Source organism: Leopardus geoffroyi, chromosome A2, assembly GCF_018350155.1.
Source record: "Leopardus geoffroyi isolate Oge1 chromosome A2, O.geoffroyi_Oge1_pat1.0, whole genome shotgun sequence".
Classification (NCBI taxonomy): Eukaryota; Metazoa; Chordata; class Mammalia; order Carnivora; family Felidae; genus Leopardus; species Leopardus geoffroyi.
In genome coordinates this window covers 149,056,838-149,069,284 of record NC_059331.1, presented here as the reverse complement: position 1 = coordinate 149,069,284, position 12,447 = coordinate 149,056,838, and the positions used below count along the sequence as shown (strand labels likewise).

At 39.0% G+C, this 12,447-nt stretch overlaps 1 protein-coding gene across 2 annotated transcripts in view; it reads left to right on the top strand.

Annotated features, from left to right (window-relative positions):
* CHCHD3 (coiled-coil-helix-coiled-coil-helix domain containing 3) overlaps positions 1 to 12,447 on the top strand; it is a 280,779-nt gene that overhangs the window by 212,802 nt on the left and 55,530 nt on the right. For both annotated transcript variants that reach the window (XM_045495678.1, XM_045495677.1), the window contains one exon: positions 12,371 to 12,441. In XM_045495678.1, the coding sequence (XP_045351634.1) occupies positions 12,371 to 12,441 (71 nt within the window). The remainder of the gene's footprint in view (positions 1 to 12,370; positions 12,442 to 12,447) is intronic.

The window sequence follows — 12,447 nt, the reverse complement described above, 5'->3', positions numbered from 1 at the left end:
GCTGTGGGCAGGAAGGGGTCGGGGAGTCACTTTCCCAATAATATCTAGATAAGTTACTTTTCTGGCATGATACAAATATAGGTGTAATGCCTGTTAGAAATTGCAGCATGGGGGCGCCTGGGTGGCTCGGTCGGTTAAGCGTCCGACTTCAGCTCAGGTCAGGATCTCACAGTTCGTGAGTTCGAGCCCCGCGTTGGGCTCTGTGCTGACAGCTTGGAGCCTGTTTCGGATTCTGTGTCTCCCTCTCTCTCTGCCCCTCCCCTGTTCATGCTCTGTCTCTCTCTGTCTCAAAAATACATAAACGTTAAAAAAAATTTTTTTTAAAGAAATTGCAGCATGGTTAATTTTCTTTTAAAAAATAATACGATCCCATGGTAAAAAACTTAAATTGTCACAGGCGGCTATAAAAAAAAAAGGAAAGTATTTCTTCCTCATGTCCCTTTTCCAGGAATGACAACTATTGCTTACAGGGTATTTCAGGGTGTACGTGTATGTGCACGTGGACCCAACAGTTTAGAAAATATACTCTTCAAATTATTTTACATCTTTCTGTTTTTCTTACTACTTGGACCTCTTTCCATCCATATGTTCAAGTAGATCCCCCTTATTTCTAACAGGATTAGAAGAGAGGTTTACAGTTGGAGAGAATTCTGCTATGAAGCTTGACTTATATGACAGAAACAGCTAGAGAAATTGAAAGGAAATAAAAGCATAAGTAACTTAAGAGCTGAATATGAAATATAGAAAATATAGGGCTTTAGAGACTCATTAGACAAACTACTTCCTAGAAATAAAAAATTCTGTATAGTGATCCTGTGGCACTGTAATTCTTTGTTCATTATAATTTGTGTGATTTTTGAATTTGTGTCTGTCTTCCCCTGTATGCCATAAGCTCTGTAGAAGTACGGCCAAGCCTCTGTTTACTCTCCATTATATTCCAAGTTCCTGGCCTAGGGTCTGGCACAGACCTTCAGACCTTCAGTATCTGTAGAATGAAGAAATGAGCAGATGAAGGAAACTTAGAATGCCAAGTGAATGTTTGGTACAGTTTATTTAAATTGCCCAGATGAAGAAACTGAGGCATGAGACAATATAACTCATATATAATTAATATACCTCATGTAGTGGCGAGGCTGTCAATGAATCTATGATTTCTATTCTAATTAGAAAACTAAATCAAGAAAGGAAAAACCTGAGACTCTAATTAGTGAAGTTTCTAAAGTGCCTGGAATAAAACTAGAAATGCCAGAAGCAGCTCTGACTAGTTCTGTTGCTTTTTATGAGAAATAGTAGAGATGGAAGGAAAACGTAGGTACAAGAGCAGTTCATTATCTTTGCCAGAGTGCCTAGGAGACCCTGGTGTTTTCATGAAATGTGGTTTCTTATGACTGGTAAGATTTGATGCTAGAGTTAACCATGGCTCTAAAATTTTTCAATTCTTCCTGTCCTTTGTCAGAAAAGGAGAGAGGCGGATGGAAACAGATTTCTGACGAGTGGAAGCAAAGCATTACTGCAAAGGACAAAAGTTTACTCCTAGTGCGTCATTTCATTTGATTTTATTAAAGTCATTCCTGAGGTGCACAAAAAGCAAACCTATCAGGGCTTAAGGAAGAAGGTCTGTTCCGGATTATTGTGACTCAGTGTGTCATAACGATGGAATGGCTTAAATTACAAGTTTATTTTTTTCTTATTTGGTAAGAGTCTAGAGGTGGGCAATTCAGGGCTGGCATGTTGGCTTCAAGGTTGTTAGAGCCCCAGGCACCTACTGTTTCTCTCCAGCCTCCTGGCACAGGGTCTTCTCTCTTTAAGGTCAGCTTGTATTCAGGATGGCTGCTGGGGCTCAAACACTTGCAGACTGGAAAAATGAGGAAAAGACTGGGCTGAAAAGATTTTTTACCAGTCGAGGTCAGCTGTCTTTAAGCAGCCTAACTGGAAGTCCCCATACAGTTCTGCTTACAGTGCAGCCTAACCTGAAGCAACCTGGAAATTTTAGTTTGGTTGACCATATATCTAGCTTAAAACTGGGATTTATCTAACTAGGAAAGAGAGATGTTGGAGTAATTTACTGATAGGCTTTTTCCATAGGGAAATCTTCATTTGTCTTTATCACAGAACTTAATGGTCAGAACTTCTGATTTGTGAGAAGCTGCTAAATTAGTAATTTATTGTCCATCACTACTGATATAAATTTGAAAAAAAAAAAATAAGGCTGAGCATAATTAAAATACACTTATATATGTACCCAAGTGGTTATTAGCAGAAATGTGGGGCTATTCAGGATAGCTACTTATGCATCTACTCGATTTGATGATAATTCTTCAGGTTGTGGAGCCATGCAGGCAAATTAATGGAGACCCAGGCTCTGGTGGATCAGCTAGGGAGCTAGGGGTTGTTGGCGGGAGTGGTGTTCTGCTGGAGAACAAGGAGAAGCCAGGATCTGTGGCATTTGGTGAGCCTACAGTGGCCTATTGATACAATCACTCTCAAAGATAAGGTCCTCGTATTTAGATGTTAAAAAGTGAGACTCAGCTTAAATAACCAAATCCATTCCTTGATGTGCATCTTAGAAACAGAATACTGAATCTGATACACCATGCATCTGAAGCAGTGTTGGTAGTTTGCAAACTACTTAAATAGGCAGTGTATTTATTTACACAGCTTTCTCTGGGGCAGGAGGTTAGAGGGAGGGAAAGAGATAAAAGGAGAGAGTAGAGAGACAATGGACTCAAGGCCGTGGGTTTAAGAAGTGCCAAAAATGAAAGAGTCTTTACTATGCCAACTACTTTATTCAATGGCCACTTTTCTGACTGAATATGATCGAGTTCCTCCCATGGCTCTTCTGCCCACCTGTTTCAGACTTCAGGATATACAGGAACACACAGAAGGCTGAAATTCAAACCAGCCGTTAGATGTTCTGATGGAAGGTTTATCAGGAGAAATAACTGAAACCACTAGATAAACTAAACTGAGACCATTAGTGATTTTTTTTTTTTAATTTCTAAAAATTCTATAGTTCTTTTAAGATTCTTATGCAAAAAATTTAGTTATATTGCAGGGAGTCTCTTGATTCTGTGTAAGTCTACAAAAAGACAGGTTGAGGAAGCATGAACTCTTTTCGGCCACCTGATGCCATTCAGTAAATGACTGTTTCAGGGATTCTGTGCCTGGAATTGTAACCATGCCGCACGTGCAGGATTAAATCAGGTCCTCATATGCCTAGCTCGCATCTTGGGGGAAACGTACTTACCTGCATCTAGCTGATTACATATTATAACATAGCTCCTGGGCAAGTGTTTTAACAAGAAATAGAAGCCTGTTTTGAATCCAGCTACTTAACATAGGAATGCTCACATTGACATTGTGGATAGGAAGGCTTTCATTGGTACTTGTACACACTAGGCCTTTGTTTAAAAAAACAAGCCAGGAACAGTAACATTTACATTTGGGTGGGTTGTAGGAGGGATAGAGACCTATAATTGTTAATGGTAATTATAGATCAGTTTGGAAAGAGGAGAGCCACACCTTCAAGCTAGACCGCTCACACTAAGGCCAGACCTGGTCCTTCTCCCATTCACTGTTGCTAAATGCCTGCTGAGCTGCCATAATCTTTGAATGGACAGTGAGTAGGAGTGTTACTCACCTCTGAGAAAAAGTGTAAGATTACCAGAATTTACATTATACTTCAGTATGATGTGTTATGTAGTTGTGCCCAAATCACCATATGAAGCATTTGGTAAAAGAACTGACAAAAGCTCGTTAGCAAATTTTTCTTGTGACCTTTTTGTTTTGTTCGTTTCTTACATACTGGAGATATGATCATATTAGTTAGAACAGAACAGAAATGAGATTCAGAACCTGAGAAAATACTGCAAGAATACTGTGTGTGCGTGTTTTCTTTTGATCTAATTTAGAATTGAAAACAGATACTTTTCAAATCTAGCAATAATGTGTGTCTGTGCATGTGCATTTAAAAATACACTTTTAAAGGGAAACTTTCTGAAAATGGAAAATGGCAGTGTCACACATTCAAAAACATGGGCCGTGGCCAGCCCCCAAAAAGTGGGAATGATGCCCACTCTTGTTGATTCCCACTTCCTTCCTATACTGTCTAAAAACTTTGTTCTTGAGCATTAGGATACCAGATGTGTAAATCCATCCCCCCATACCCCAAATTTGAAGTTTAAGAGCAGCTGGAAGGAAATACTGGGAATACCCGCATCCAAAATCAGCCACACGGTTTTGTGCATGATTTTGTGCTGTCACTTCAGCTGTCTGTGGCAGGTATGATAAATTGGCTCAATAAACACCAATTCCAAACTCCTGCCTTCTCTTTCTTACTGTAGAAGTGAGAAAACAAAAATTCTTGCAGCCAGGGTTGTGCATGATCTATAACTCTGGCCAGAGAGATGTAAGCACAGATCTCTGGAGAGGGCCTTTCTCCCCTTTTTTTCACTTCCCTCCTCTTCCTTCCTTAGACCATGGGCATGATAACTGGAGGTACACTAGCTATCTTGAGGCTATGGGAATAAAAGGGAAATGCTAAGCATGGCTGTAGAGGAATTGAGAGAAAAGGGCCTAGTCATTTGATAAAATCCTTGGCACCTACATCAGCTCTGGGTTTCCAGCATCTGGACTTGTTATTTCATGAGAAAAATAAACCCCTTACCTGTTCAAGCTGCTGTTTGTCCCTTGAACTGTTAATTGTACTGGGACGGTAATTGAACACAATCTCCGGCAATAGCCATTTCTTTTTTTCATTTCCACAGCAGACTGCAGTGTTGCTGCGTTTGTAAGAGATGTACGATAAACATAGGGTTCCACTTTTCCATGTTACAGTATTTCAGTTACCTTAAACTTCTGTCTGTTCCAGCCTGTTGTAAATAAAAGTAAACTTTGGAATGCAGCTTACAATTAATGGCGTCACTCTAACACTATTTCAGTAAGTTTTGTGTGTCACGTACTTTGCCGAACGCTTTACGTACGTTGATGAATGGGATGAAATACTCGCCTTTAGGGATCTTATGGACTAGTTGGAGAGACCACATGTAAAAACACGTGGTTGGTAAGTGCGTTAAGTGCTTTGCTAGAAGTGCATGGTGCTGTGAGAACACAGACAAAGGTATAAATCAGTTAGCTTTTACTGTATAACCAACTACCCCAAACTTCGTGGATTAAAACAACCACCATTTATTTACTTCATGATTCTGCAGATCACCCATCTGGGCACTTCTTCTGGATTTGACCGCCCTCACTTACACTGAGTTGGCTAAGGTTTGGCTGGTCTAGGACGACTTCAGCTGGGGTGACTTACAGTCTCTCCCTCTTCAGCCTGGACTTCCATATGTGGCATTAGGCCAGGATTCCAAGAGAGAGGCTTATGTTTGCAACTGGCCCATTGTCACTCCTGTCATTTTGTTGGACAGAGCAAGTCACAGGCATGCCCCAGATTGAAGGGGTGGAGAAACAGACTCCACCCTTTCTTGATGAGAGAAGCTTGCAAGGTCATGTCACCAAGAGCCGTATACACAGAAAAGAGGGGAAAACGTGGCCACAGGGCACTGAGGGAACAGCAGGGAGGTACAGCAACAGTTTTCTTTAAAGAATTCATCTCAACTTTTTAAAGTTCAAGATAATAGGCTGCTCCTTTTTATTAGCACTTCATAAAGAGGGATGCCATCAGTCCTGGAATCATTTTCCAGTATTGCTGATTTCTACCCTTTGAACATGAGTTGTAAGAGTAACCCGTAAGAAAATGTTGCTCTGGGAAGAGAAAAGTTGCACGCAGAGAAGTGCAGGATTGAAATAGTGGTTGTGAACTTGTCTTTAACCCAGCGTTTCTCCTGGAACATTTGAGGAGTTCTGTTCTCTCGAGATGCTCCAGAATTAAAAGGTTCCATGGGAAATCAGTTTGGGGCTCATCACGAGCAATATTTCTCATCTTGGAGATTTATAATGCATGCTAAGAATTAAGGCCCTGGGAATCCTGGCAGTAAAAAGTACTTTTACTGTGTAATTTGGTTCATTGGATTTCATTGATGATAAGGTCAAAAATTATTGGTTTATTTTTTATTTTTTGTAAATATGGTCTAGTGTCACTATCTCTCTATGTATTTATAGTTTTTTCATAGGCATTAACATTCTCAGTACAGCCCAGCCATTGTCTTCACATTTCCCATTTATCTTAAAGAACAGAAAAATAGAACAGATGAGCCATGTAAACAAAATTCAGTGATTGGTCCAACAGAAGAAAAGATATTTGTGTTTTAAAGATTTAAATGTTTATTAAAATGGCTTTTGCAAAAAGTTACCCAACACTCTGTACTTTTTTTTTTGTACTCTTCAAATGATTTGTAATAGTAATAGGTAACATTCCAAAATGCTTACCATATAGAGTCCCAGGTATTGTTCAAAGAACTTTACATGAATTATCATATTTAATCTCCCAGAGATTTTTATTAGGCCATTTTTGTTACTGTCCCAGTTTTACAGAGGTGAGAGAACTGTTGGGGTACGGTGACATGTCCTGTTTTATAAGGAAGGAGGTGTACTTGCAGTATGGCTCCAAAGGAAAGTACGTTGCTCACTGGAGTACAGAGTGCTGTGGACAACACATTCTGTTTTAAATATATTAAACATTTTGTACAGTGGAGCATTCAGTCTCTCCAACTCAGTCTGCTGCCTGTGTTTTTAGTAACTGGTACCTAGTGCCTTAGATTGGAAAATGTTTTAATACAGAAAACGAAAATGCCTGTCATTTCCAGTGGTGCCTTGACCTCTACTATAGGGGACAGGCACATCTCCCATATCTAGTATTATGTTGTTATTTTGGAGATAGGTCACTTCCTAGGAACTTCGTTTCACTTAATCTTTGACAAAGACAAGCCTTTATTAGATTTTTGATAGCGCTGAAACATCAAAAAGATACCATTATTCTACTTTGAATTTACAAGATCTACCTTTCTCAAAGGAAATCTTGATAGAAAACATTGTTTTAATGCTCATGTCAAACAAGAAAATTTTAAAGTAAGAAAATAACAGACTTTTAATATTTGATTTAAATAAGATTTACTTGCTACAAATTTATGCTTCCACTGGACAAATCATGTCAACTATTCTACCTCCGTTGATGGAGCAGGAAACTACAGAATGAATATGAATGAAAGAGAGTTTTAAATTTTAGGTTGTAAATATTTTTAAATTTTAAATTTAATTACAATTTAAATGTTTTTAAATTTTTAGGTTGTAAATCTTCTTAAATTTTAGGTTGTAAAGGACCCTACAGTCATAAAAACAATATGACCATGCTCAAAGCAATGAATGGTCCTTTCGTTGAAAGACCACCATGTTAGATTATGGGCAGCCTTCTCTGCCTGTTCTTTTTGGTTCTTTTCTTAGGGTCATCTGACTAGATTATTCTCCCCTACCCCATATGGTGTGAGGACTTAGAAAGCATCTTAGCGGGGGCGCCTGGGTGGCTTAGTTGGTTAAGCATCCGACTTGAGCTCAGATCATGATCTCACGGTTTGTGGGTTCGAGTCCCACATTGGGCTCTGCGCTCACAGCTGAGAGCCTGGAGCCTACTTCGGATTCTGTGTCTCCCTCTCTCTCTGCCTCTCCTGCATGCACTCTTGACTCTCTCTCTCTCAAAAATAAATAAACATTAAAAAGCATTTTTTTTTTAAAGAAAGTATTTTAACAAAGTTTGGAGGGGAGAGATATAGACACATATAGATAGGTAGGTAGGTATATTTAGACAGGTATATATGGCCATTTTATATACATACATATATAACATAATATCTACCTTCTTTGAAAATTGGAATGTGGATATTGCTTATTTGAAGCACAGACCATATTGTTCTCAAAATGTGGCTATTAAAAAAGGATCAGGGGTGCCCGGGTGGCTCAGTCAGTTAAGCATCCGACTTTGGCTCAGGTCATGATCTCACAGTTCGTGAGTTCAAGCCCCGCATCGAGCTTTGTGCTGACAGCTAGGATCCTAGAGCCTGGTTCAGATTCTGTATCTCCCCCTCTCTGTGCCCCTCCCCTGCTCAGTCTCTGTCTCCCTCAAAACTAAATAAACATTAAAACAAATTTTTTTAAAGGATCAGACAAAAACACAATTGATGTGTGTACTTACTACAAGCTGTAGGGTTGACCAAATAACAACAAACTTAGCTACCATAATAACATTAAAGTAACGGTAATTTCTAATTGATAAGAAAAGAGGCATATACACACCTACTACCATCTCAAGACAACATAGATAATACAAACAGCCTTTCTGAAAATTAGGGTCCTTTTTTTAAAAAAAAATTTTAATGTTTATTTTTGAGAGACAGAGAGAGAGAGCGCGCGTGCAAGCGGGGGAGGGGCAGAGAGAGGGAGACAGAATCTGAAGCAGCTCCAGGCTGTCAGTACAGAGCCCGACATGGGGTTCAAACTCACAAACCATGAAATTACGACCTGAGCCGAAGTGGGACGCTTAAAGGACTGAGCCACCCAGGGACCCCAGTTAGGGCATTTCTACCACCTGTGAGTACCTGTTCAGAGTAGAAGCATTGCAGGATCGGTAGGCAATTGTGAAGCTAGAATTTGGGGAGTAGTTGAGGGTCCAGTTTGGAGAAGGGCCGATTGCCCCTATGATATTTGTCCCAGTGATGCATAATAACGTCGGTCTAATGAGAAAACATCGGACAAGTCCATATTGCCAGCCATTCTACAAAATATCCAACTGGTGTATTCCTCAGGAGTGTCAAGGGGTCTTAAGAGGCAAGAGGATACCGAGAAGCCGTGACAATTAAATGCAAGATGACCTTTGGAATTGGGTCCTGACATAGAAAAAGAACATTCGTAGAAAAAGTGTAGCAAAATAAAGTCTGCAATTTAGTTAATAGTAGTTACTAGTAATGTTGCATTGTTAACTTACTCGTTTTGATGATTGTGCTGCGATTATCTAAGACATTGACGTGAAAGGAAGGGGGGGGTGACAGTATATAGAAACTTTCCACCATTTTTGCCCCTTTTCTGTAAGTCCATACTTATTTCACAACAGAAATTGCTTTTATTTAGTAATTTGTGGACATTCAGCAATAGGTTAGCATTCAAGAAAATATACAAAATCTTGACTTAGCCAACCTGTTCAGCATGTATCCCTCTACCCCTATTTTTATGTTCTGGCTGTATTATTAAATTATTTGTTGTTAATTAGTTCCTTTGAGGAGGGGGAGAGTAACACAATTTTAGTATATGTTACAGGCATTTATAACCAGCATAACAATTGGCTATGTATACCTCATTTTAAGAAACATAACAAGTCAGTGAGGTCCCACTGTGTTTCCTTTCTTGATGGTGTTCTGCCCCTAACCCCCCGACTACCACCACCAAACTGCTGCTACTTGGGGATAATCCATGGAATTTGCTATTTACTAATCCTATTTGATTATTTTGCATTTTTTCCAAACTTGACATAAATTACACTCTACAATATTATATCTAGAACTTGCTTGTGTTTGCTCCACATGTATGTGTAATTCATTCTTTTTCATCACTGTGTAGATTTCCACTGTGTGAATACCCGGTATTTATTCATTCTCCTGCTGGCAAGCTTATTGGCAAGCTTTTTGTTTTTGTTTTTTAATGGTTGTTTATTTTTTTTTTTCAACGTTTATTTATTTTTGGGACAGAGAGAGACGGAGCATGAACGGGGGAGGGGCAGAGAGAGAGAGAGAGGGAGACACAGAATCGGAAACAGGCTCCAGGCTCTGAGCCATCAGCCCAGAGCCTGACGCGGGGCTCGAACTCCCGGACCGCGAGATCGTGACCTGGCTGAAGTCGGACGCTTAACCGACTGCGCCACCCAGGCGCCCCAATGGTTGTTTATTTTTAAGAATATTTTCTGCCACCAAAAGAGAAACTCTACTCTTTCTGTACTCCAGTAACACTATCCACAACTTTAACTCAATATTTATGACCTTTCATTTGACTCTTTTTCTTTTCTCTTATATCGGATGGAAAGCTTCTCAAGAAGTTTTCAGATCATCAAGATCTTGTTTCCCCAAGTTGGACATTATTTGGATAATAAGTTTCTAATTTGGTTGAATGAATAAGTATATACTTACATGAATTAAACGCTATCTGCATACAGATCTTGGGCATATTTGTGTTTATTCCCTTAGTTGTTATATGGCATTGCCTCCTGGGGACTTTTCCTCATTATAAAGATTTATACAGTGTGGGAATCTGGCCACTGAGGTGGAAATACAGGACATAAATAAAGCCTAAAACTTTAACTTGGTAAGTTAAGAGCTAAGATTGCAGACAGCACAGGTACATGTCTTTTGTCTGTTTAACGTCTTAGGGAAACTTTGACAAAATCAGTAGTAATTTTACCTGTATTTGGCATTATAAAGCAGAGGGGAGCTTGCTAACTTATGTTATGGCAGAACTCACTTTTGTGCATCATTCTTGTTAGAAAGCTTAATATTTGCCTTTGATCATTTTGAATTTGTACCCAGAATTAGTTTTGCCCAAATTAGCTTTTTCCTCCAAAATTATTTTATTTGTATGTTGACTTTACTCTGCAAAAATAGGTGGCACAGCTCCTGTGCCAATCTCATTTGATTTCTGTAACTGCTTTGGCAGAGATAAGCAAGGCTACTTCATCCGTATTTTACAGGTTACAAAAGAAAGCCAAGGGGACTTTGAAGGACTTACTCAAGGTCACAGAGCAGAACCAGAAACCAAATCTGTCAGCCTTGTCCTGGCTCTGTCTGGACATTACTGTTTCAATGTTTAAATTAATTGAAAGCATTAATCAAGATGTTTAGCTTTGCCAGCATTTTGAAACTTTAGTATCATAACGCCCCCTTGACAGTTTATTATAGTAGTATGGGGCGTTTCTCATCAGTGTTAGTGGCAGGTTAGTAACTGCCTTTTTACTGCCCTCTTTGTTAGAAGGGTTCACACAAAAAAGCTCAAGTCAAACATTGCAAAAGAGCATGTAGTGACCGGTGTGTATTTTAAAGGAAAGAAAAATCTTATAAAATAAAACTGAAAGGGAGGTGTGATACGACATAAGGTTATAATATCTGGGAAGACAAAAGGCCTTTTGGTAGCTTGCGACCTACAGATGAATTAAAACCTCTTGGCATATAGACCGATGAAGTTGGTCATTCGCAGTGTGATTTTAAAACATGCAGAAGCACTGCATGAATATTGTCTTCATGTCAGAAACGCACCTTCGTGCCTGAAAATGATAAAAAATTACAATCGATCCTTACAACTGTTCTGTTCATCTTTATTGATCAGGTGCAAGAAAGATAAATCGCAGCCCAAATAAGATTATAGTAAATGTTAGCATCGTAGGGGACTCTGGGTTGATAGAGAGCCATTCATCATCTCAAATGGTGACCTGTCCATTGCTCCAGCCACCCCGAGTCTGCTGTCTAATCACATATCTATTGATTTTATCTACATCCAACAAACCTGGATGTGACTGTCATTGGGCAACCCAGATTGTTAAATGCAGAGGGGTCACTGGTGTGAAGAGGATTTCATTTTCATTTTCTCACCAACCAACAATGATTTATTAAAAAATAAACTACCCCAAGTCATGTATGTGTAACCTGAGTGATTAGGGATTGAAGGTGCACAATAGACCACTGTATCATGTAGTATTCTTTTGTCCTGGGACGGGTTTTGCAGGGTATTTCATTGAGTCTGAAGGCTCTTGGGGTCATTTAGGCCACCCCCTGAAGTAAGATAGGTTTCAACGTAGCCAGCCAGAATGGAGAGTTTAAATTTTTCTGCCTCAGGAAAGGCATTCCTTTCCTATTGCAGCTTGATTTATGTTGTTTATGTGTTCATTTATGTAATACTGGAAACATTTTTTTTTTAGGGGGTAAAAAAATTACCTAAACCCATACCCTGTTCTTACTAATTAATTTGTTATAAATATTGATGCTCTTGTGGTCATGTGAAGGTAATAGAACACATTCTACTCTGTAAAGAATCCATCTTGAGGACAAAAATACTGTATAAAAAGAAGTGAACCTTTAATATCCCAGGTAGAACATTGGAATAATAGGCAAATATGTGAAGAATTTTCTCACAAGGATCAAATAATGATGAATTATAACAATGAAGATTTACTCTAATTACAACTTGTATACCAGCAGATGTGCTATTATTTAAATGGATACCTTTACGTGCACTTTAATAAGTATCTATGTCACTTATGCAAGAAATCTTTGTCCTACTGCTTGAATGGCTGAAAAAAAGATTTTATGTATCATTTTGTAACTGCAAGTCTTACTCACATTTTGCCCTCTTGAGTAGTGAAAACTCTACTGTCAATCTCTGTCCGCAGAGCTCAGAATTCTACAAAGTCACCACCGAACAATATCAGAAAGCAGCTGAAGAGGTGGAAGCAAAGTTCAAGTAAGT